At 41.3% G+C, this 26,597-nt stretch overlaps 1 protein-coding gene across 1 annotated transcript in view; it reads left to right on the forward strand.

Moving 5' to 3' along the window:
* Positions 1–15,826: 15,826 nt before the first annotated feature.
* ank2a (ankyrin 2a, neuronal) overlaps positions 15,827–26,597 on the forward strand; it is a gene marked incomplete at its 5' end in the record, with an annotated part of 56,442 nt that continues 45,671 nt past the window's right edge. The window contains 14 exons of the mRNA XM_083909641.1: positions 15,827–15,955; positions 16,637–16,738; positions 21,240–21,338; positions 21,944–22,042; positions 22,132–22,230; positions 23,700–23,885; positions 24,162–24,185; positions 24,603–24,611; positions 24,980–25,078; positions 25,210–25,308; positions 25,422–25,520; positions 25,623–25,820; positions 26,288–26,386; positions 26,472–26,570. Coding sequence (XP_083765767.1) covers positions 15,827–15,955; positions 16,637–16,738; positions 21,240–21,338; positions 21,944–22,042; positions 22,132–22,230; positions 23,700–23,885; positions 24,162–24,185; positions 24,603–24,611; positions 24,980–25,078; positions 25,210–25,308; positions 25,422–25,520; positions 25,623–25,820; positions 26,288–26,386; positions 26,472–26,570 — 1,440 coding nt within the window. The remainder of the gene's footprint in view (positions 15,956–16,636; positions 16,739–21,239; positions 21,339–21,943; positions 22,043–22,131; positions 22,231–23,699; positions 23,886–24,161; positions 24,186–24,602; positions 24,612–24,979; positions 25,079–25,209; positions 25,309–25,421; positions 25,521–25,622; positions 25,821–26,287; positions 26,387–26,471; positions 26,571–26,597) is intronic.

Below are 26,597 nucleotides of genomic sequence, written 5' to 3' on the forward strand. Positions count from 1 at the left end.
GTTTCCAAAAATGTAAAACATTTTAATAACCATCATAATAATATAATGGTTTATTACCACGCTGGGGACTGTCCCGTCTGGGGTAGCCAATGCTGCAGAGGTAATCAAAGGGATGGGGATGGGGATGGGGAGGGAGGGGGACAAAAGCAAAACAGGAGCGCACTACTGCTGGAGGTGCATTCAAGTGTCATTGGTTCAAAATAGTGTATTATAGTATTATTTTTTTTATTTATTTATTGGGGGGTTGCTACTTCAAATGCAGTGGGTCAAAACACAATTAAAATGTGATATGCTTAAAAATAGGTGCCCTCACCTGAACATTGAACAATATCACTGTAATATACATATATTTTTATATAAGTATGTTTTAGATGTTGCCTCTTGCCCACTACGTGTTATTTATGTTTCGTGAGTTGGATTTCACAAAATCGTAGTGTCTTTTCGCTCCAATCAAGGTTCCATTGCGGAATCTCCGAGTGCCCTTGAACGCAGCATTGATCCTGCGGAGTTTCGTGGAAGCGCGTGTGAGGCGCGTTCACGCTCCCACACACATACACACACAGACACACACACACACACCGGGAGCATCACTGAGCGGAGGGAGCGTTCGTTTTTTTGTGGGGGGCGGCGGCAGCGGCGGCGGTGTGTTTGTTTGACAAACCTGGACGAACCGCTGTGTGTTTTTTTTTTAGCTTTTGACACGTTTGATTCAGAATGACCCCGGGTCCCTCCGAGCCTTGTGGAGTCTGAGGAACCCCTCGCACAGAAACCCACGTCGCGCCGGACAGAAGGTACCCTCGCCTCCGGCGGCAGCAGCAGCATCACCCAGCCCGAGACAAAATGTCAAGCAGCCCGGAGGAGGAAAGTCATTCCAGGGGCGGCGGCTCCGACCGTGACGTGAAGATGGCCTCTTCGAGCAACACGTCCCTGGACAGCGGGCCAACGGCGCCGCAGCCGCTGTCGCACCAGAACCGTATACGGCAGGTGGGTCGTCTTCTTGTATCCGCATTGACAGGTGCACTTAGCCGTGTAGAACATCAGCCAGAGCCGCTGGTGATGCTGGGAAAGGCGTTGCCGTGGCTGCTGCTGCTGGTGGTTGTGGTGGTTAACTGACATTATTCTCTATAATTTGTGTTCAGCTGTGGTTGAAATTAGCTCAGCTTTATATGAGCTAATGTCCCCGCAGAGAAAACGTGAGGCAAACCGTGTGTTTGTGAGATTATAGCGGTCAGTTAAGCTAATTGTGTCCCAGTCAACGTAAACAGCAGCGGGCCCTGCACTCAGAGGCGATTCTAGAGTCTGTAGGGGCCCTAAGCAAAAATTCCCAGGGGGCCCTTCCTTCCAACCAGTGCTCATCACCATTATATTTCAAATAATCAACGAAAAATGTATGACTTCAAAATATTTTTTCCCTCTGAAATGAATGAAATAACATGGAAAATTACCTTGTAATTAAATGTATGTGAAAATATAAATGTAAAGAACAATAAAATACTGTAAATAGCTTATAAAAACACTATTACACTGTAAATAACCCACATTATAAAACAATATAAATATATAGAACAATAAAATACTGTAAATAACTGAAAAAAAAAACATCTGAGTAAAAAAAGATATGCATTACACTGTAAATAATCCTCTTCATTTTCCAACTTGCAGAACGATAACTTCACACAGGTTAAAGTGAGGTGGGGCCCCTTTAGGGAGGTTTCCTACTGAGATGTCATTGCAAATCGCCACATTGTTGTTTAAGGGGGACAGGGAGGCGGCTGGTCACTGCACATTTCAGTAAAAACAGCCCTCGGAATCCGAGTGTTGGGGGGGCCCCCTATCGGCTCGGGGGCCCCAAGCAGTTGCCTGCCTTGCCTGTTCACAAACTGCGCCTCTGTTTACAGGCCACAGAGAGCTGTGTTTACAACTTTACATCAAGAAAAGTCAGGTTTACTGTTAAACATGGAGCATTTTAACAAGTATTAGGCTTATTTGAGCCAGAGGATGAACGTTCATGGACCATTTTAGTCTTCTAGCAAGGTCCAATATCTGTCCCTTCTGATAATAGTGCAAGTGATTTATGTAGAGCTTTCTGTTTTATATGCTCAAATTAGCACAATATATCGTCTGTTTTCCTGGCATTCTGTTATAGCTTAATGTAGTGTGTGTGTGTTCTTGTACTTGCAGCATACTGAGGACCAGTGAGGGTTTTTAACCAACAAAGTGAGGACACTTTGGCCAGTCCTCACTTTGTCATTCATGATGTAGATATTTGTAATTGTGTTGATTTACAAAGTGGAAATGCCGTTAGCACTTATACCCAGTCCTCAATATGCAGCAAGTACAAGAATGTGTGTGTGTGTGTGTGTCTTGAGTGCCAGTCTAGGGCTTGGCTGGGTTTTCCAGTAAGTATTTATCATCTTGTGTGGACTCATATATTCTGTTATTACTATGCAGCGCTCCTCTTTTCTCTACATATACTTACAGTTAAGATCAGTGTGTTTTAATACTCTAGTCTTTAACACATGTTTTTCTTCTTCTTCTTCTGCACAAATATCATATATATAGAATGTTAATATTAGAGTAACCATCTCGATTTAATTGTACTCCACTGTGAATGTGTGTGTGTGTGTGTGTGTGTTTGAGTATTCAGGAAAGTCAGGAGATGGTAGATGGCTGTTTCCTGTCTCAGTGCACCCTCTCAGGCTAATGTGATTTCAGTAATGGACTCTTGTGCCACACACACACACACACACACACACACACACACACACACACACACACACATAGATGCACACACACACTTGCATGAAAACACACACCTTAGTCTTTTCATCCTGGGTGGGGCCACTGAGCTCACATCACTGGATGCAGTCATGTTTATTAGTCCAAAACACAAACATGACGCTGTTCAAATTGGACTATAGCTCATCTTTTTGTGATTGACAGACACTGGAGCACATTATTGTCTCTTTAGTCATTACAGTCTCTTTCTTTTGGTTGATTTACAAGGCTTTCAGAGTAGTTAATAGTTGCTAGTTAAGTTGAGTCGACGGTACTCATTTGTTAACTGGTTGACGTCAGGGAATACACATTATACCACTGCAGCAGAGGCTCCAACCTGGACCCGCAGATCGATTGCAAGCGGCAGTAAAGATAAATCATTGTGTCCTTGTTGTTGTTCTATACTGGTTGGTCTGTTTGTTTGTTTGTTTGTTTGTTTTGCCCTCCGTCCGTCCTCTGCGCCAAGAGTTGAACTCAGCGTGCAGGAAGGACATCGCAGTTGTACGAAACCAATCAAAGTGAATAAACGCTGGGAATAATCTTCTCATAAGAATCCAGTAACTGAGGAAAACGATAAACTAAGATGTACATGTTTTATACGGCGGCTATCACTGTAATATTCACCCCCCCTTTTACCTTTGTTTTGGTCTCCTCCGACTCTTATGTAGCATTACAGCATATATTGATGCAGAGCTGGATGATTTGTGTTCCTCACAATGGTAATAACCCATTTCATGTCACAGGTTAATGTAAAAGAATATTGATTTAAGATCGGTGCGTTTTCATTGGCTCACGCCCACAGCTGCTCTTTAGAAGGTATCGGTAACTGCTGCCGCTGTGTGTCGAGCTCGTAATGCTGACTCATCATTTTTGTTTTTATTTTGCGAAACCTTAACAGGAAATTCCAGAGACACAAGTCTCGTGGGTTGGTTTTCACTGTTTCCTTCAGCAGACGACGCAAAGAAAAGCTATTTTTTAATGTTTTAAATGACACAAAAGAACAAGCACAGTTAGATATCACCACTAGAAAATGTTATAAAGTGAAGGAATAGAGCAAATCAAAGCAACAGAAATGAGACCAATCCAAACGTGAATACGGGAAAGTGACAGAGGGGCCACTGTGATGCTAGGTTCTCACTTTTCATGTCTAAAAATACTTCCTCCGTCTCTTGTGTGATTGTCTCTGAAAAACAGCTTCTCTGCCAAGTGTATCTGTGTGTGTGTGTGTGTGTGTGTGTGTGTGTCCCTGTCACCTCTGCTCTCAGCCCGTCTTCATGTCATCACGGATTAACACGCTGCAATGATTTTGTGCGTTTTCTCCTGCAGTTGACCATAAGAAACAACTCCACATCATCATAATAATCTACCGTCGCACACGTTGTCTAATGGATTTTTACGGCGCCATATGTAAGAATGTGGCCAAAAACGGTTACTACATTCAAATTCAAAACACCATAGTCTTTTAGGTTTCGTTTTTTGACGTAACTGGCAACCCGTGGTTTGCTCGGCAGCAGAGACTCTACCGACTGCAATGATTGGTAGACGGCGGTAGGTGGCGCCACATGCCAAAACATGATTTGCAGTCTGCAAAATATATTTTTTAACGTGAATATTTTGTCTGTACTGTTGTTGTTGGTGAGTTCAGTTTGTTATATGAACATTATTCCTGAGTCTCTGTGACATATTAGGAGGATTTTATGGCCATTTGCTTCAGATTTATTACATAATGCACCTTTAAGTTTCAGGAACATTTCAGTTTCGTTTCGATAGAAGCTTTTCACCGATACGTTTCCTGTTCCCATTTGTCGAGTTGAGAAGACAGCGCAATTTCATTAGCGCTAATAATAATAATAATAATGTTACATTGCTACTTAGTACATGTCAATTAAGAATATTGGATCCAGCAGAAGAGGCATAATTGTAGTAGGAATATAGAAAGATGACTCATGTTTAGGCAAGCTGTCCATGGACGTGTTAGTATTTGATATTTCCCTCTTTTCTTTCATTTTGTTTGCCGTCCATCTTGACATGTAATCTTTCCTCCACTCTCACGAGGAGGTTTTGTTCTTGGCTGTCATTTCTATTCATCTCTTATTTCCCCTTCCCTCTCCTCTCCACCACTGATCCGTACACTGAGGTCCTGATGTATCAGGAGGTCAGATTTCACTGGAGCCTTTGACATTTTCCTCTCTCTCTCTCTGTCTGTCTCTCTCTGTCTCTCTCTCGCTCCACTGGGAGTGCTGTGATGGGATTCTTGCAGGAAGAGAGTCCTAATGGAGCCTCCGTGGCCTTCATTACATTACCTCTGGACAGCGACGTACGATTACAGTCATCTTCCACCGCACCGTGCCGAACGAGAACGCTTTTTCGGCCAATCGTGGGGGGGGGTCATTCTGGGTCTCTGTGGTGGGCGTATGTGCAGAACACACACGTGCACGTACGCTAACATACTTACACATGCAGCATTTTATAGCTGCGTTTACTTAGAGCACTCGCCCGCTCGTCGGTATTTACAGGGAGACATGCGAACGACCACAACTCATCCTCTGCCTCTGGAATACGGAGTGCTTTGCTGCAGTTTGGCACGACTCGGCAGTAAATATTCCACTGCTTTATGGCAGAGGTGTCAAACTGGCGGCCCGTGGGCCACATGCGGCCCCCTAATCAGTTACATGTGGCCCACCACTCAATATCATGTTATTATGAAAACATGGACAGTGTGAATAATATAGACAGAATATAATACTGAATACTTTATCTTTGCTAACAGTATTTTTTAAATAATAATAATAATAATAAGACATTTAATTAACACATGATTAAATGTATTACATTCAACATTAAATTACATTTATTTATTGCATATATAAGCTTGTGTGATGTTATTCTTATTTCTCTGTTTGTTACAATGTAATATGTATTATTCACATGTTATTATTGTGAAGTATAGATCCTTCCATATGAAAACAAGCACTTTTACTTTGAAATTCTGAAAAATCACACATTCACACTTTTATTTATTTATTGTTTTGAACTCTTTTAACTATGCTCATTGGCCCCCGAGATCATTTGAGTTTGACACCCCTGCTTTATGGCATGAAAAACATATGAAAAACACTTTAATATTAGTTAATATCAGGCCGTTAAGTTGTTTTATAAGCAAAATCCATCTCAGTATATCGTCTTATGCTCTGTTTCTTACTCTATTTTGTTGTTTTATGTGGTCACTAACATTAGGATTGGAATGTTGTTACTGAAAGTTGGTCTTATATATAATTATGAGCATCATTATTATTATAATGAATAGACCTTTTTTCACATTTGTTGACGTGAAATAGTAGCAGTTTTAAGAGAGCCAGGAACGTGCTATTATTCATGTGTAGGGGTTGGCCACACTTAATACTATACTTAAATCTTTAGGAGTTGTTTTTTTTCTGAAAATGTTGTTATTTTGTGCATTTTATATGTTTCGTGCATTTTCTGGATGAGCTCCAAGGTCATTTTAGCTTTTCTCTAAAACAACAAATCTAGTGGTGGCCTAAGAACTTTCCACAGTTGTATGTATGGATTATTTTCATGATGCAAAAATATAATCTGAAAACTGTTCAACTGCCTGTTAATGGGATCCAAGGCAGTGTAGAGATTTGCTGGTAGTTCGAGATGCTCTGAAGACGTAAGAGAAACGTTCATATCCCCTTAAATTAATCTGGAGGAGGAGGAGCCATATTTTTGGTATGATGCAGGCAACATAGTTATGATGTCATCAATAGGTTTCTACTTTATTATAAGTGTGATATGGGCGGTGAGTTAAACACTTGGTTGGTGTTCCTGTCTCAGATCTAAATGGAGCCTCTGCGTCTCTATATCAGGGTACAAACGTCATCTTGGCTCTCTGTTGTTGCTTATTGGAGCATCCTAGTTACATCTAACGCCGTCTTACACTGACTGGCCTGCCTTTGGATATCGACAGAAAGTCCAATATCGTGCATCCCTAGAACATAATTAAACAAATGACTGACTGACTAATTGCTGCATTAACTGGCCACAGCTGCAGAGCATAAGACAAACTGGAAGACGCCTCCCGCCCAAACAAGGACGGATATAGATTAATTGCATCATCATCCGAAGTTGCATCCTTTATACGAGGGCAGGTGTCTTTTTGATCGGGGGGGGACAGTGGGGGCAGTGGGGGCAGTGGGAGGAGGCATTTTAGACGTGAATTAATTATTCATCATGGTCTTCATCATCACGACTGTGTTTCCCGTTAAAGAGACACACAGAAGGAGACGGACGAGAGACGAGGGTGTGGTTAGTGATCAATGGACTTCTCAGAAGCTCTGCTCACTCTCTCTCACCCACCCCATCCCAAGGATCATCAGTAATGGTGGTATAGCTCTTAGCATTACGCACACATATTCATAAACGCCTTAATTCCACTTGATTGGCGGCTCATTATGTCTGCATTTAGTATTGGTAAAATTTCAGGAAATGTCCACAATGGGACCAGGAACAAGTGATTAAATTTTGGGGGTGATCCGTAGACGCTAATATGCCGGCAGGGCGTGTTTTGTAGGCACTGAGCTGCCTTGGCGGAGGTCTGCGCTCTCCGAGTGCTTTTCTAGTTCATGATGTAACAGTTTGGTCCAACATTGAAGGTGATTTATCCATCAAAACTAATCCAAATTAGATGTAAAGCAGGGGTGTCAAACTCATTTTCACTGAGGGCCACATCAGCATAATGGTTACCCTTAAAGGGCCAGATGTAACTGTCATACGGAATAAATGTAACTAAATGTAACCAAATATAATGTAAACTAAAGGTAGCTACACTTTCTGTATTTATTACATATTAAAGTTACAAATATGATGCATTATAGTTGTAACCTAGTCCGCGATGGTGTCTCTTTACAAACTAAAACTAACAGTTTTAAAAGTCTGTATCTGGTCGGGGCGTTGCGATCTCGTGGCGGGACGCTGTCACTTTGCGGGTAACGCGATCGCCATGCATTATGGGAAATGTAGTTTTTGGTCAACGCATGTCTTAAAGCAGCATAGACCTATTTTAACGCAGATTTTCGTGATCTAATCGTTCTATTGCGTTCTATTCTTTTATGTGAGTCTGACTAATGGTCGCCTGGTTATCCCCCCCCCCCCCCCTCTCTCTCTCTGACAGCATCAGTCAGCATCCCTGGTATGACTTTGTGTGCTGCAGCCACTTTTAGGTCACACACTTCATTATTCATCACACACTGTTTGACCTGGAATGAGTCAAATCAGTGTTCAGTGTGGAAACTCTTTCTTTGCCATCCCATATTGGATGAGATAAGCCACTCAGAAACAATCATTCGGATCATTTGCCTTCATTCTCTTCCGTGTCTGATTAGTTCTGCTCATCTGTGGCTTAAACGTCGGCCCCTTTTCGCTCATTTGACAACGTGATATCGGTCCTCTATCACATTTCCCCACCATCAAAGATGGCATCTGCAGTTGCAGTTTTACAGGAATATGGTCGTAGTTTATCGTCTCGCGGGCTCCGAGCCAGTCTGTCATCTCATTAACGGGTAAAAAAAACTGACGTCATGAGTTCCCGAGGGACTCGGGGGCTGCACTTCAAAGTGGGGGAGAAAGCTGTGAATTAGCATGGCGGCCATTTCCAAGGCAGCAGGTTTCATACCAACACTCGTGTGTCGCAGTTAACTGGTGGATATGATTAGATACAAACACACCGTGACTTATGGGAAGTGTTTAATGATCAAATCGCAGATGTAACTCGTTGCTTACTTTGCATTTCTGGCCAGATGGATTATTGTAGAGTGCTCCTAGTTTGCTTTTTAATGTTTGTTTTGTTTAGAAATAAAAGTGCTAAGTAGAACCACATAAGGTTCTTGTCCTCATAGGAGAACCCTTTTTGGCACCACCGGGAACCCTTTTGGAGGGTTCCACTAAGAACCCTTTTATAAAACCCTTTATTCAGGAAAGGGGTTTTAAAGGGTTCTCTGGATCAAAATGGTTCTCACTGGAACCATTTGTGTTACCAAGAACCCTTGAAAAACCCTTTTTTGGGAAAAGGGTTTTTCAGAAGCAAATGGTTCCAGGTAGAACCTCAGCCCTTGTAGAAGAACCCTTTTGGAACCCCTATTTATTCAAGAGTGAAATAGAGTGCTTACTTTCACTCAGATAACATAAAATTGGGAAAGATGGACGTATATAAAAGAGCAAATAAACAAATGTCTACCAGGGAGTTTTGAAGTAAAACAAACAATAGAAACCAGTCATTAGTCTAAATAAACCATTAAAAAATAAAACATAAAACCAGCATTACAGGGTCATCCAGTCAGTAATTCAGCCTGTACTTTAATATGTTTTTCTGAAGGTGAAGGGAGAAGATAATCTGTCCCATGAGATAAATGTGTCGTTTACTATTCCTTCCTAGTTTGCTTTTCATTAAAAGAAAACAAAAATTCATGCCTCTGGTTTACTGCAGCGATAAAAAACCAAACCGTTAATGTGTCACTGCTGGAGTTTGCCTGCAGGGATGTTGCTTGTCTGTTGTTGAACGGTTTTCGCTTCATTTTCAACAGGGCGTGGTCTGCTTGACTTTTCCCGTTGCGACTATATCAAGGTTATAGCGTCTCGCCCAGGCTCTGTCTGGCCCCTCCCTCCCTCCCCTCAGTGTCATTACATCTATGTGTTTGGGTGTGGTTTGATCTGGATTCTCGACTTGTGTGTGTGTGAGTGTGTGTGTGTGTGTGTGTCCATTGTCCACGAGGCTGTGATTTGGTTTTGTGAGGAACAGACAGAGAGAGAGGGAGGATGTGTGTTGTTGACTTTATGACTCTGACCTTTCCTAAGCAATAAACGACGGCGCAAAAAAAACGACATGACATTTAAATCATATTAGTAAGCCGAGCCATTACTGTCTCTACTGTTGATTTTTTTATCATTTCGATCTCCGAATAAGGCAGGGGAAAATGATGAATATCAACATTTACAGTGGCCTGTGCACACTATTGGGCACCTCACATTTTTACACCGCCAAATAATGTGCTCCTGCTAAACAAATGGGGAGTTTAATTGTAATTGCTAATATTGTTTTTATTAACTTCCATGTTTACCTAAATCCATGCTGTAGGAAACGTCTTAGCTACGTAATAAAACTGCAGTCTGTGTTTTTTTTTCATGTGGTGCAGGGTTCAGCTGCAGTTTACAATCAATATCCTAAAGGGAAAGGATGTGCACGTGCATGTGTGTGTGCGTGTGTGCGTGCATGTTAGTATACATAATCAGTTGAGCTTGTGGGCACTGGTCACCTCCTGCTGATGTCTTGAAATGTTGCTCCACTGTCTTTATTATCCGTCCTTCTTTTATACCGCTTTATTCTCCACACTCACTCCTACGGTCAATTTGAGAGTGTCTTATTTGCCTAATCCCCAGAATCTGGATGTTGTTGGACACTGAGGGGGAAGCGGGAGAACCCGGAGAAATGTCTTTATTATGAAGTCTGGAATAATATACGGGTAAATGTCTTATATCGCCCATTAGAAAAACAACAACCCTCTCCTTCCATAACCTCTGTAGTCTGTCTTCCAGTTGTCATAGAGAATATTAAACCTTCCACACTTTTAAGTATTTTCAGTTTCCAGATTAACAAAAGCATGAACGTGCCGCTTAAATTAAATCAAACCCGAAATGTAAACAAGGAGTTTCCTGCATTCGGGACAGGGTTTGACTTATGAAAAATATATGAGCTTCTTCAGAAACAGCAGGATCTCGTCTCCATTATGATGCATTACACCGTGCCAGACACTTATCACCATGGCCTGACTCCACTCGTCAGCACTGGAGCTCCATTAGCAGCCAGACAAATCATTAACGCCAGTGACAACAACAACAGCAGCAGTAGCCAAAACAGCCACACCAATAACAACAAAAACAAAGACAAACATTGGTTTTCACTGGCAGAGAGATACGTTAATGAGTTGTTGGTGTTTTAGTTCATTAAAGTAATGAAATAAGTCAATAATGCAACAGCATCACTGTAGTTACACTGGCTGTAGTTACACTGGCTGTAGTGATGCTATGCTATGATGCAAGTGCAGCTTCTTCTGCTAATTATATTAATATTTTTGGTTGATGTGCACCCTCTAATGGTCTAAAACCTAATTGCACAACATGCAAAATGTAATTATTGCATTTTTTTTGCTTGCTAGTGACAACAAGCACTGTTTTACACCCCCTACCTTTTTTGGATTGTTTTCCCCACAACAATCCCGCATGTGAACACAGGCATGTGGTGCACTGATACATATGCTGATCTCTGCGTCTCTTATATCTGGAGTCCTAATGGGCCTTATAAAAGCTTCTGGATCTATAAAATGGAAAGCAGAAAGCATTAACCCCCCCCTTCCCCATCTGGGAGGTTCATCGAACCACAAAAGGAACAAGAGCTCCCATCGACTCTCTCTTTGGAACCTCCCCAAATGTAAACCGACACCTAAATTGACACAAACACACACACACACACACACATTTTTTCTCGGTGTATAATATATTCCTCTACTCGTCATTATCATGGATGAGTGATGGAGAGCATCAGGGAGCGCTGATCAGCATTTATCGATGCACAGACACCAAAAATACCACACACACACACACACACAAACACACACTAATTGCAGTATTACTGTAAGAAAGCTGTTTCAGGATCGACTAACACACCGATCAGACGCTTATAGATTTTTGCTCTGAAACCTAAGAAGAACAGCGTAGTAGTTAAAGTTGAATTAAAAGTTAAGATTTGTTCACACTGGACTGGATTTTCTTAGTTTTAGTTGTAGTTTTATCATAAATATGAACATGAGACACAAAACACAAAGGTTGAAAGGTGAATTGACTTTAATTCTTGCTGGGAAAGCAAAAATCTTGATTAATAATCCTGAAAAATAAAGTACATTAGGCTCACTCCATCCACTGTCCTAAATCAATGCACCATAACTGTTGCTCTAAGAGAAGAACAGCTGTTCTCTCTCTTACCAGCAGAGGGCGCCAGAGGAGCAGGACACAGAACATCAACAGTGGCCTGTTCAAGGAAAGATGATGCACTTGGGCACTAATGCACCATGAGAGAGCACAGTTTCGAAGGCAACTACAGTCCGAGGGTGATTCAGCAGATCTGTGCCATTCATGGTTATTAGCCGTAGTAGTAGAGAATATCGCAAATGAATCGTTGCAGAAATGTGAGCGAGTGGAAACGCATCAGGCGACCGTGTGTGAACAGAAATAGAGACATAGTGACATTGTGTCCCTGTCCCTGGTGCTGAAATTTCAACCTCCTGCCATTTGCAGGCACTGACAGAGAGACCTTGACATCCATCACGCACACACGCACACACACATACACACACACGCACGCACGCACGCACGCATGCACGCACGCACGCACGCACGCACGCACGCACGCACGCACGCACGCCCGCACACACACACACACACACATTCATGCACGAGCTGTCAAATCATATCCCATCAGCCACCATCAGCAGTTGGGCTGCAGTGCAGTTGCAAATGCAGACCGACCCACTTTCCTCCTCATGTAGGGGGGGAAGCCTGTAACTTGCAGGTAATTGGGAGTCACTGTTCTGTAATCACTGCCCTCCCCCCTCCCCCCGTGGAGTGGAGTATCCCACTCTGAGAAGGACATTCTGTGCCCATGTCTTCATACTCATTATTATTATTTACTATTATAATTTACTCTTTGCATGTATTCACTGTATATTTTTTTGTATTATATCTCAATTATACAAGATAGACATTTATGGCCTTCTGTCCTTGAAGTGTTTCTAAGCAGAAAATAGACCACAATATACACCAAAAGTGTATATTTACTTAAATATGTTATGCATTTTACATGTTTGTTTGTGTTTTAGCCTTCGAATAAGCCTTTTGCAGTACATTTGATATGTTGTTTTAGCAATTACTGTACGTTACAAACACTTTATTGGATCAAACCCAGAAAATACTGGAAACATGGATGCAGTTTTTAGCATTTAATGTGACCCACCCTTGCACTTGAACAGCAGCGCAATCCTGGCTCTCTTAAGCGTGGAGTGGAACTCTGAAATTAATGTTAACGGGAGTTTGACAGACATTAAAACAACAAAGCTGTTGGTGCCTGAGGCTTTTGCACAGTGCTGTATGTTAGGAAAGGCCTCTGCGCTCATTATAGAGGCCGCAACCTTGTGTTTCGACGTTTCTACGGCAGCCCACACAGCCAAACTAGCCACGGCAAACAGAAGCGTAATGCACAAACTAAGTCCACCTTGCTTCCCTGAGGTTCTTGGGAAAGGGGAAGGATGAGCAGAGGAGTCTTCCGTCTCCATCCTCACCATTAGGTGTCTAATTCTTAAATAGTGGAACTTTAAACTTACTTTTTTTCAAAATCCAAAGCCATCTCAGTGGAAAATTCTACACAATTTATTCACCCCCTTTCCCCACAGTGTTTTCCATGAACCATCTATATGTGACGACGGCACACAGCTGTCCAGAGAGTCGCTGTGGCTTCATCAGTCAGCTGGCTGTTAGCAATGCGGCCTCATTAAACCCGCTTACACAACAAACTGTGACTGTGCAGCTCACACACACACACACACACACACACACACACACCCACATTAATAATGCTTGCATGTGCCACATAGGCCACATCTGTTCTTTTTTTTTTTTGAGTAGGGTTTTCATGTACATCTGGGCTGGGTCATTTTACTCACCCTTTTTCCCCATCATCATCTGTCACTGTCACATGTGACTTTCATTTGTGTGTGTGTGTTTGTGTGTGTGTGTGTGTGTGTTAAACATCCAATAGCTCTTTCCTGGCTTGATGCGGATCGACAAAGACAGAAAAAAGTCAGCAGGTTGAGACGAGGATCATTTTTTGGAGCTTTTAGGAAGTAAATATTATATTTTTTTCATATTGTAACTTTTATTTTGAAAACCCTACAACAAATACATACACGTTTTCTTGCAATTTTTGGCACCTACATGACTGAGAGCAAAGGTTTACGAAGAACAACTCCAGCTCCTGGTAAAACAATAGTTTTTTTAAGCGGAAAAGTAGTTAAAAAAAAGTGAGGTCATGGCTCATGCTGCGGCCCACCTGAAGAAATCCCGTGATCTAGAGCAAAATCTGGAATACAGAGCTCTGCAGAAAGCCAGGGAGAGGAGGAGGAGACGGCGTGAGAGAGCCGAGCGAAAACGGCAGGTAAAAGAAAACTCGTAAACGTTTGTATTTAATGACATGTAGCACACAATCTTAATTTCATCTACTTGTGAAACTTTGGGAACAAAGGTAATTAATAGACAATGTTTTCTGATCTCAGAACAGTGTAGAGCGTTGATCTTAGACGGTAATATCTCTCTCTTATAGAGAAGGCAACAGGTGATAACAGGGATATTTGAGAATCTACGTTTGCCTCCAGTGTTTACATTGACATGGACACTGTGCAGTCAGTGTATAATCTGGCAGCCTTCTGTCAGTCAGTCAATCTCCACGAATCTAGATTACAGCTGGGTTTCCAATCAATCCAATGCGTGGTCGGTTGAGAGATGAATGAGAAACACAAATGAGTAAAAATCACCCATAGACACATTTACAAGAGACTGCATTTGTTGTTTTTATTCTCTATTAATTCGAGCAAAGCCAAGGAATTGTCTTAAGTATAGTCCATTATCTGTACTCAACATTTTGCTATATGTCTTCCGGGTCTGTCTAGTGTCGCATGGATAAGACGATAAAAAAATTGCCATTCCGTTGGACCCTATGCTTTTTATACTGGGAGTGTCCTCAGAGAATATACCAGGGAAAGACCAGAGATATATACTGCAAATACTTCTGTTAATAGCTAGAAAAACAACTTATAACAACTGTAAATTGGAGGATGGTATCTTCACCAACAAGAATCCAATGGACTCAAAGACTGAAACACGTGTATATAATGGAATACATGACAGCAAATGGACATTTTTCTACAAAGATGGACTCCAGTTAAAGTCGCCATATGTAAGAATGTGGCCAAAAACAGTTACTACATTCAAAGTCAAAATACAGAGGTCGTAACTGGTAACCCTTGGTCGTCAAAACATAAACATGATTTGCAGTCTGCAAAAAAACATTTTTAATGCAAATATTTTGTCTGTACTGTTGTTGTTGGTGAGTTCAGTTTGTTATATGAACATTATTCCTGAGTCTTTGTGACATATTAGCAGGACTTTATGGCCAGTTGCTTTAGATTTATTACATAATGCACCTTTAAGTTGTATTTGAATGTGGGTTTTACAGTCTGTACAAAACTCCACAAAAACCCTTGTATGGGGGGGAAAAAATGGGACAAACCATGTACAGAAACACATTCAGATTACAAACAAACCCTCAAATTGACACAAAGATCGTGTGAATTTAGAGCCAGTGGATCAGTCCACGCTCAGCACCGACGCTGGCGTTCCTGGAGAGCGGCGCATTCCGAGCGGTCGCCGGGCCCAAACCCAGCTGTCGTGGTCTCCACCCTGGACCTCACTCAGCAAACATGTTGTTGTCTTGGTAAAATAGAGGGGTCTGTAAAAGATAAAAATAGCCACAGAGGGAAAGACTGTAAGGGTTAAATGTTTATGGTTGCAGTTGTTTTTTTTCCCGACTACAGATAGAGAGTGAAGAGGCAGCGGAAGAGTTGACCAGAAACGTGCAGGGTTGAGGAGGTTTTTTTGCTGGACAAAGCGATAGAAGGACACATTATGAAAGTAGAATGGTGGTAATAATAGTGAAGTAAGCGATATTTGGTGTGGTATGAGCTGCATTTGGACTGAAGACATGAACAGAGTTAATGGACTGGCAGATTGCTTGACGCAGCCACACGGCAGGAAGTGAGGGCTTTTATCTCAGGAGGAACTACGAGCACCGGACTTAAGTGGACAGCAAGGTATCATTCATACGTGGTATTTAAGTCAGCAAGGCACTTTTTATAAATCTAAGAGAGATATTTCCGGGAATTGAGCAAACATGGGGAATTCGGCCACATGTCAGGCGTGTGGATCAGGTCGAGCTTTAAAAACGACCGGGAGCGACAAGAATTTACACGCCGACGCTGACGGAGCTGCCGACTCGGGATCTGACGTCGACGATTCGTTGGTAAGAAGTGGTGGCGCTTGATTGTGCCGTGATCTGCTACACGTCCTGCTGCTGATGTCGATCGTGCATGCCGCGCATACTTGTGTTTGTCTGCGTGGTGACCTCTCGTGCAGGAGCTTGACCTTTGAGCCTGCACGGACGACGTGCAACCCGGAAGAGTATGATGCTACTGATGTCACTGAACACCAACACATGTTAACGCACCAAAGGATGAGATTGGAAAACATGCAGATTGTGACAAATGTCTTTGGTGCGAGATTCTTCTCTGCAGGCGTCTTAAAGAACTGAACTTTAAACTTTCATTCTAAACTGAAAGGGCTTCATGTTACGTGTTGTCGGGTTGTGTTGAAGAGTTGTAAAAGCGGATATACTGTACATGCTATGTGCATGTGTGTGTCTGTGTGTGTGTGTGTGGCAGCTGCTTGTCCAGCCTTGTCGTCTGGTAGTGGATTTAGAATCGCTGACTCAGATCCAAACATGTCTGACATCCATACAACCAAAACTATTTCTGATTATTTTGTTGCAGCCAAATGCTACATGCTACTCAACTTTTCATGTCATCCTCCTGTTTTTTATGTCTCTCCTTCCTCCTCTGTCTCTTTCCCTTACACTGAACACCTCTTTGTGTTTCTCATTGTTAACCTTTGCCTGTTCTAATGTTCTAATGTCGTTCCTCTCTAGTCCGACAGCAGCACCAGTTTCCTTCGAGCTGCCAGGGCAGGAAACATCGACAAAGTCCTCGAGTTCCTCAAAAATGGAGTGGACATCAGCACGTGCAACCAGGTAAAGGAAACATTTAAACTGGTGCGTAAAAAACATGCTTTTATAGATTAGTATATAGAGTAGTACACTAGCCTTCAAAAGTTTGGGCTCACTTAGAAACGTCCTTATTTTGGAAGGAAAAGCACTTTTTTCCAATGAATATAACATTAAATGAATCATAAATACACTCTAAACATTGTTGATGTGGTAAACGACTATTCTAGCTGCAAACGTCTGGTTTTTAATGGAATATCTACACTCTTAGAAATAAAGGTTCCAAAAGGGTTCTTCTACAAGGGCCGAGGTTCTACCTGGAACCATTTGCTTCTTTTCAAGGGTTCTTTGTAACACTAATGGTTCCAGTAAGAACAATTTTGATCCAGAAACCCCTTTCCTGAATAAAGGATTTTAAAATGGTTTTTGGTGGAACCCTTATAAAAAAGGTTCTACCTGGAGCCAAAAAGTGTTCTCCTACACTCTTAGAAATAAAAGTGCCTAGTTGAACCATATAATCTTCTTCGGCTTGTCCTCACAGGAGAACCCTTATCGGCTCCAGGTAGAAGGTTCCACCTGGAACCCTTTTGGAGGGTTCCACCTGGAACCCTTTTGGAGGGTTCCACCAAGAACCCTTTTAAAACCCTTTATTCAGGAAAGGGGTTTTAAAGGGTTCTCTGGATCAACATGGTTCTTACTGGAAACATTAGTGTTACCAAGAACCCTTGAAAAACCCTTTCTTCGGGAAATGGTTCCAGGTAGAACCTCAGCCCTTGTAGAAGGACCCTTTTGGAACCCTTATTTCTAAGAGTGTACATCACGAGTAAACATATCAATGTGTGCGTACACATTATCAGATCACACTTTCCTGTCTCCACCCACCACCACCACCACACCCATTCTCTGCTCCAATCTCAAGTTGCTGTTGAAGGCTCCCTCTGACAGCTGCTCTCTCTCCTCCACACCCACATTCCACTGAGGAGCAGGGATTTGTGTCCAAAAAGCTCCTCTGTGTCAGTGTGATTTACAGCAGTCACAAGGTAACTGTGAGGCTCCGAGCGTGGTTTTTCGTTTCTGATGTGTCACCGTTGTTGTCGTCGTCGTCGTCCTTTGGCGAGCAGCGTGTAACCGTCACGCTGTGACTCTTTATACTCTTTATATACGCTCGGTTGGCAGACAGGAATTGCCAACTGGTCGTTCAGCGCTGCTGCAATACTCTGTAACACTTGCAACAGGAGAGTCCTGCCCTTCTTCATAATATCTGTCAGGGATCAGATCGTCACATTTGAGCCCCCTGTCAGGTGACCCGGAATATGCCGAGTGACATTTTCACAAATATCGTAGTGATGCACTCGCTGTGTGTGTTTGTGTGTTTACAGTAATATAGTATGTTCTCACACACACACACACACACACACACACACACACACACACACACACACACACACACAAATGTGAGAATTTTCTTGATAGTTCCAGACAGTTTTGATAAAGTTATCTGAAGCAGAAGTGTCAACTCTCTGCTCCTTTTCTCGTCCATGTTATATTTAATAATACATATATTGAAAGTAATGCACACAACATCCTTAAATGTCCATAAAATGACAGAAAATGACGATCAGTGTTTGTCAAACCTGGAAATGACGATGTTCTCCAATGTCTTGTGTTGTCCACAAACCAAAAAATGATTCAGTTTTAATGATTTCTTTGTTATGTGGAGCAAAGAAACGAAGAAAATATGCACATTTAAGAAGCTGAAACAATAATTGCTGATTCATTTAGTCATCGATTCATTGTTTGAGCTATTATTAAATAAAGCATGAGCATGTGAATGTTGCACAATTGCATTGACTGGCATCAAGTTTAATGTACGTTTACTGGTACAAATCCAGTTCAACGGTTTATTCACTATTTATTACAGTGTGCTTGTATCCCAATGTGTGTACATCACGACGATAAAGAATACTGGACTCTTTCTTCTTGTATAATTGATATAAATGTCTAAATAACTTGGCTTGGAATGAGCTTCCCCCACTAGGACCCACTGTCCCTGCATGTTTTGGATGTTTCCCTATTGCTCCAACACTCCTGATTCAAATGATGAGCTAATAATAATAATGAGCCATTCATTTGAAGGGAAACATCCAAAACATGCAGGAACAGTGGGTCCCCAGGACCAGGAGAGAGAAAACCTGGTGTAGACGTAGAGTATGGTTGAGGAGGCACGGTTTTAGAGGGTAGAAATTGGCAATTATGACTGATGGGATCCAGATAGGAGGCGTTAATGAATTTAAAGTGGGAAAAGGACAGTTGGAAGAGAAGTAGATTACAAAAACAACGTTATTAACAATACGAGTCATGTTGGAAATAACATCCCGTTCTCACAATTGACCTAATTGACCCCAAATCTGCACGTTTTTGGACGAAACCGGAGAATCTGAACCCAGGTCTTCTTGCTGCAAAGGCAGGGTTTTATTCACACTCTTTATCACCAAATTAATCAAGTCCTTTTTATTTACTTTACTGGACCTCTGTGAGTCTGTGGCTGTGATGCTGGCCGGGTCCCATTGGGTGTTGCTCCTGGCAGTGTGTGTGTTCACTATCACAGAAAAGTTATATCCTAGAAAGCAGCGACGCCGCGGACCGAGCCAGAGTCTGACACCGAGGAGCAGAAGCCTGTCCAAGTTTATTAAAGACAGACACAACTTCCTCTTCCTCTCAGTTTCATTTTTTTCCATCTGTTTGTATATTAGTATATTAGAGGGCCTGTTTGTTTTGTCCATACAGAGAGTAGATTATCTGTGTGTGAGCTCTAATCTCCGAGCTAACCAAATGTTAATCCCCTGTAAGTGATATTATTTTTTTGATCTGCACAGATTCACGTTAATTTCCTTCCATTTCCTCTGATGTTCATGCTCCCGCTGACACTTTATATGCATTAAATACAAGTCAGTGGTCTTAGGAACATGCACATTAATCTCCTCCTGTTACCGTTAGCTACCTACAGACAGGGACTGAACGTCCATTTGATAAATTAAGCTTTTTCAGCTGCAGCTCAGAGGAAGAGCAGATTTAGATCAGTGTGTGTGTGTGTGTGTGTGTGTGTGTGTGTGTGTGTGTTTTCTTGGAACCCATAATGGTTGAAATGTGATTAAAATGCTCTTAATAAGATTGTGTCATTGTCTTCCCATGTTCAGGCTGCAGCAAAGAGCATTTAATCCCACTTTTCCAGCTGTAGTGATGTATAGATGAGTGTTAAAGCACTGGCAAACGATGATATTCTGTTTTTAATAGTTGTATTTTATTGTTTTTATTATCTTTACCTTTTAAAATGTGTAAATAAATTGCAGTTAATTGATGTTGTGATGCTCAGCTTTGGCTCTAGAAATTAATATGTATTAATTACAGTACAATGCAGCAGAAATACATTTTAACTGCTGCTTTTGAGCTTTTACAGCTTCTGAATTTGCAATGTTTTGTGTCATCTTAAACATAATTTTCAGCTTTTTGTTGATTTCACTGGTTCTAGGGAAAATTTGAAATTCTCCCAAACAATTCTCCAAAAAGACTTATAGTAAATGAATTGATAAAACACAATAATAAAGAGGCATCAATCATATGGTTCTAAAAAAAAAAGGGGTCAAGTAATGAAAGTGATATTTTGAGAAGATCACATTTTTTCATTTTTAACCCCTGGTATTATTTACATTATAAATATCACTGATATTTCACTCGACCACATGCTGACTTTTTCCACTTTGAAGGGCTGACATTTGTGTGTACGTGTGAGTGTTTATGTCCCACACAGCCTCTATGACTGTGCAGAAACACGACACCCTCTTTGGCTGTTTGACATTTGGCAACTCAGAGGAAGAGAGAGAGAGAGGGAGGAAGAAAGAAAGAAGAAGGGAAATAGGCAGTGATAGAGTTATTAGCAACACATATTGCTCTTGGGTCAGAGTCCACAGTTCTTCTTCACTGAGGCATCTGAGAGAGGTTTGCAGAGGAGGCTCCAGAAGTTTTGGTTTCAGTTGCCAGGACAGTGGTGGAATACGCTAACAGAGGACCTCCATCACGTCTAAATCGCGGGATTTAGTGCGCAGCTTTCAGAGTGTGATTTGAAATACTTTGAGTGGGTTTTCAGACTCAGGTGCAGAATGGAAGAGGAAGAAGATGAGGTGAATTTATCGTGTCTCTGTGTTTGTGTACTGTTTAGAAACGATGGGTTTTTGTTTGTGTCGTATCGGTACGTCAGTTGTGTCGCCGACCTGTTTTAAAATGAACGCTCAATACTTCATCTCTTTCTCTATCTTTGTCTTACACGTCTCACCAATTTAATACTCCATGTGCAAAATAACTCATTTACAACAATTTCGATCACTTTTTCCGACACTAAATACCAAATATATGAGATTCTGCTAGGTTTGTATGTATTTATTGCAGGTATTTTCATTTGCGAGTGTTATTTTGTTATTGTGCTAGTGTGCATTAATGACTTTACCACGTCTCTTATCTCTTATCTCTGCAGAATGGTCTGAACGCTTTGCATCTGGCCGCTAAAGAGGGACACCAAGATTTAGTGGAGGAGCTGTTGGATAGAGGAGCGTCTGTTGACTCATCCACCAAGGTACACACATGATGCAATATCAACCGTCCAGATTTGCACAGTTTAATGAGGGTGATTTAATGTCTTTTTTTTTAATAACAACAGCACATGAACTTAAAGGCGCCATATGTAAGAATGTGGCCAAAAACGGTTACTACACTCAAATTCAAAATACCGAGGTCTTTTAGGTTTCGTTTCACCGCCATTTTAGCTCAGACATATTAGGAGGATTTTACAGCCAGTTGCTTTAGATCTATTACATAATACACCTTTAAGCCACTATATGGCCCTTTTCATAGCGGCTTCATATTACGTCATAAATAGGCGTTCTGTCTCCAACGGGTTGTTGATGTGACTCTGTGGCTGTCTAATGTGTCGCCCTGTGACACAGCCAGTCAGGAATCTGTCGTCCCCTCTTGGTCATGCCCTTGAAATGTCATCAATAGTCACCTGCAAATCCTAAAAATAAACACGTCAACGTTAAAGTAAGGGTTAATTATCAATTTCCAGGATGTGCTCATGTCACATATACGTTAATATTCCTTCTCCTTCCGCTAGAGATCAGAATTTAAGGCATTACTTTTACCCACAGATAATGACAGATATAAACACGTTTCTCTCTACAGAAAGGGAACAGTGCCCTGCACATCGCTTCACTGGCAGGACAAAAGGAAGTTGTCAGGCTACTGGTGAAGAGAGGAGCAGATATCAACTCTCAGTCACAGGTGAAATAAGTAGATTTGTACCCATATAACAGGAGGGTAACACTAACACTGTGCTCTTCACTTATATTGTTTGTGTTTTGCCTCCACAGAATGGATTCACTCCACTCTACATGGCAGCCCAGGAGAATCACTTAGAGGTGGTGAGATACCTGTTGGAAAATGAAGGGAACCAAAGCATTGCAACAGAGGTTGGTTAATGAATGCACTTCTTATTACTATTATCTATGAAGCAAGTTGTGTCTGTCTGTCTGTGTGTCTGTGACAGGCATATCTCGCTGACCGTTAGTCACATTGCCCTAAGACTTTGGATATGGGTTAAACATGATCCGATGGTGTGCATCCTTGATTTTCATCAGCAAAAAAAAAGTATCTTGGAATGACTTGAAATTTACCATTATAATAGTCGGGATGGCCCTGAACAAGGATCCCTTGAAATTATTTGCAAACCTATTAAGGAATAATATTCATGATTTTTTTTAATATAGCAAATTATCCATTACCCTCTTGCACTTTGAGCTGAGTTTCTTCTTAAAAACAAAAAGTATCTCGGAATGACTTGAAAATGTGCACAGTAATGGTCGGCATCGCCCTGAACAAGTATCTGTTGAAAATATTTGCAAACCTCTTTAGGAATAATTTTCATGAATTTTTGAAATTTTTGAAATGATCAATTTGCCCTGATGCAATGTGACAGTGAGCTGACTATCTTATTAAAAACAAAAAGTATCTTGGAATGACTTGAAATTGTGCACAGTAATAGTCGGCATCACCCTGAACAAGGATCTGTTAAAAATGTAGCAAACCTCTTAAGGAATAATTTTCATGAATTTTTTTTAATTCAGGAAATGATCCATTTTCCCTGATGCACTGTGGCAGTGAGCTGACTTTCTTCTCAAAAACAAAAAGTATCTCGGAATGACTTGAAATTTACCATCATAATAGTCAGCATCACCCTGAACAAGGATCTGTTGAAAATATTTGCAAACCTCTTAAGGAATAATTTTCATGAATTTTTGAAATTCAGGAAATGATCCATTTGCCCTGATGCACTTTGACAGTGAGCTGACTTTCTTCCTAAAAACAAAAAGTATCTTGGAATGACTTGAAAGTGTGCACAGTAATAGTCGGCATCACCCTGAACAAGGATCTGTTAAAAATGTTCGCAAACCTCTTAAGGAATAATTTTCATGAATTTTTTTTAATTCAGGAAATGATCCCTTTTCCCTGATGCACTGTGGCAGTGAGCTGACTTTCTTCTCAAAAACAAAAAGTATCTCGGAATGACTTGAAATTTACCATCATAATAGTCAGCATCACCCTGAACAAGGATCTGTTGAAAATATTTGCAAACCTCTTAAGGAATAATTTTCATGAATTTTTGAAATTCAGGAAATGATCCATTTGCCCTGATGCACTTTGACAGTGAGCTGACTTTCTTCTTAAAAACAAAAAGTATCTTGGAATGACTTGAAAGTGTGCACAGTAATAGTCGACATCGCCCTGAACAAGGATCTGTTGAAAATATCCGCAAGCCTCGTAAGGAATAATTTTCGTGATTTTTTTAATTCAGGAAATGATCCATTTACCCTGCACTAGTTTTCTTTAAATCAGTGAGACTCATTTTCTCTTTTCTTCTTCTTCTTCTCTGTCGATGCAGGACGGCTTCACCCCACTGGCCATCGCCCTCCAGCAGGGCCACAACTCGGTGGTCTCCCTGCTGCTGGAGCACGACACCAAGGGTAAAGTCCGCCTGCCGGCGCTGCACATCGCAGCCCGCAAAGACGACACCAAGTCTGCCGCGCTGCTGCTTCAGAATGACCACAACGCTGATGTCCAGTCCAAGGTGAGGCAGAGAAATGAGAGTAGCCAAGAGAAACTGATGAATTAACAAAATATAATCGCAAAAAAAAGTGTTTGATATGTTAATCAAGTATTACAGTTTTAATTTATAATATTGATTGCATGCATGTCCATAATAGAAATAAGATAATATGAATGAACCTTTGTTGTTTCCCTTACAAACTAACCTTGTGTTCTCTGTGGACAGTGTGAAAAAGGCCTTTCCCTAACAACCCAATCCCCTATTTCCCCTCTCTCTCTCTATGTGCATCCTAACCAGATGATGGTCAATAGAACCACCGAGGTATACAGACTCTTCCCCTCTTCTTTCCATAACCTTTAGCCACTTCTGACCATCTCTTTTGTCCTTAGCTGTTCCCCCTCTCTTTAACCAGGAGTTGTAAAATAAACGCAGCATGTGTCAGAATTATCATTCAAATGAATGCATGTAGTGCACACTCCTGCACGGCTAACAGTAAACAATAAAAACTGTATGCTGTATTCTAAATACATACCAGAGAATGTTAGTTTATTGCATTTATTATAGTTTCACTTTATTTATTAGAGTTGAAAAACGGTCAAATAATCATGAAATCTATGTATTACTTAACTTTCGATTTTAACATCTTTAGCACGTTGTTGTTGTTTTTTCATCCTCTTTGAAACACGTCGATCTTTAAGTAAACTCTGTTTCTTAATTAAATTGCACCATGTCGATCAGAATGGGAAGGTAAGGATGGAACCCACCTATAATTGTGTGCTGTAGATATTTATATAAATGTCCATTTGTTCGTCCGAGCAGAAACGTCTCGTGCATAGTTGCTTTTTTTTGTATTTGTATCATTTTTCTTGTGTATTTTGATCTTTACTTGGTATTATTTTTCAGTTTGCTGTTTTTTTTTTTATATATAAATGCAGAATCACATTGTTTTGCATGCATTATGTATTGCATGTGCTATTTTGGGAGCATGCTAATTTTTTATACATGTTCCACATCTGGTTTCTTTTTCTTTCAGCACGCTGCCTCATCAGTATGTACTCAGGTTTTCTAATTTTATATGCCCCAGAAAAAAAACATTTCTGTCTTTCTTTAAACAGAGTGGATTCACCCCTCTGCACATTGCGGCTCACTACGGCAACGTGAACGTCTCCACGCTGTTACTGAACAGAGGAGCTGCTGTGGACTTCACGGCCAGGGTTAGGGTCTTGTTTTTACACTTTTTCAGCTGCATCCAACTAATAAAAAAACAAAGAAATCATACAAAATCATTCCAAAAATGTAAGTTGAAATATATTTGTGTTAATTGTTTCTGCATCTGCTTTGTCAGAATGGGATAACCCCTCTCCACGTGGCCTCGAAGAGAGGCAACACCAACATGGTGGCCCTGCTGCTGGACCGAGGGGGTCAAATAGATGCAAAAACCAGGGTGAGACATAAAAGTCTGCACATAAATGCTCTTTTATAAATGAATTACTCGTCAATTACCTCAATGACAAACTGGATAATGTCTGTTAACTGTGTGCATGTGTTGTTTTCCAGGATGGGCTGACTCCCTTGCACTGTGCAGCCAGGAGTGGACATGACCCTGCACTGGAGCTGTTGCTGGAGAAAGGAGCCCCAATGTTAGCCAGGACCAAGGTATTTTACATCCATCCCCGAGAATCTCTCCTGCGATCGAGTATATTTTAGTTTTGTTGTTTCTATATCCAGGTGTCTGACACTTTGTTTTGCCCGTCACAGAACGGACTGTCTCCGCTGCACATGTCGGCTCAGGGAGACCACGTCGAGTGCGTGAAACTCCTGCTGCAGCACAAAGCACCCGTGGACGACGTGACGCTGGACTACCTCACGGCGCTGCATGTCGCGGCTCACTGCGGCCACTACAGAGTCACCAAGCTGTTGCTGGACAAGAAGGCCAATCCTAATGCTAGAGCGCTGGTAGGTAGAAACAAAAAATAAAAAGACACAGGTGAAATAGGTCAAATCAAATAACGTTTCTCTCTTTGTTTTCTTAAAAACAAAAAGTATCTCGGAATGACTTGAAATTGTGCACAGTAGTAGTCGGCATCGCCCTGAACAAGGATCCGTTGAAAATATTCACAAACGTCTTAAGGAATAATTTTCATGAATTTTTTAAATTGAGGAAATGATCCATTTTCCCTGATGCACTTTGACAGTGAGCTGACTTTCTTCTCAAAAACAAAAAAGTATCTTGGAATGACTTGAAAATAACCATCATAATAGTCGGCATCGCCCTGAACAAGGATCCGTTGAAAATATTTGCATATCTCTTAAGGAATAATTTTAATGAATTTGTGAAATTCAGGAAATGATCCATTTTCCATGATGCACTGTGACAGTGAGCTGACTTTCTTCAAAAACGTTTCTCTCTTTCTCTGTGTCAGAATGGTTTCACTCCCCTCCACATTGCTTGCAAGAAGAACAGGGTGAAGGTGATGGAACTGTTGGTGAAATATGGCGCCTCCATCCAGGCCATTACTGAGGTGAGACTTGTGGAGATGCACTCTCTTTGGTTCCTTCTAATTTGATCTGGTTCTTTATATGTGTCTCTCTCTATCTTTTTCCTAGTCTGGTCTGACTCCCATCCATGTAGCTGCCTTCATGGGCCACCTCAACATCGTTCTCCTCCTGCTGCAGAACGGAGCCTCTCCTGACGTCCGTAATATTGTAAGTAGATTTTTTTTTGTTGTTGTT

This window comes from Microchirus variegatus (assembly GCF_963457635.1).
Source record: "Microchirus variegatus genome assembly, chromosome: 23".
Classification (NCBI taxonomy): Eukaryota; Metazoa; Chordata; class Actinopteri; order Pleuronectiformes; family Soleidae; genus Microchirus; species Microchirus variegatus.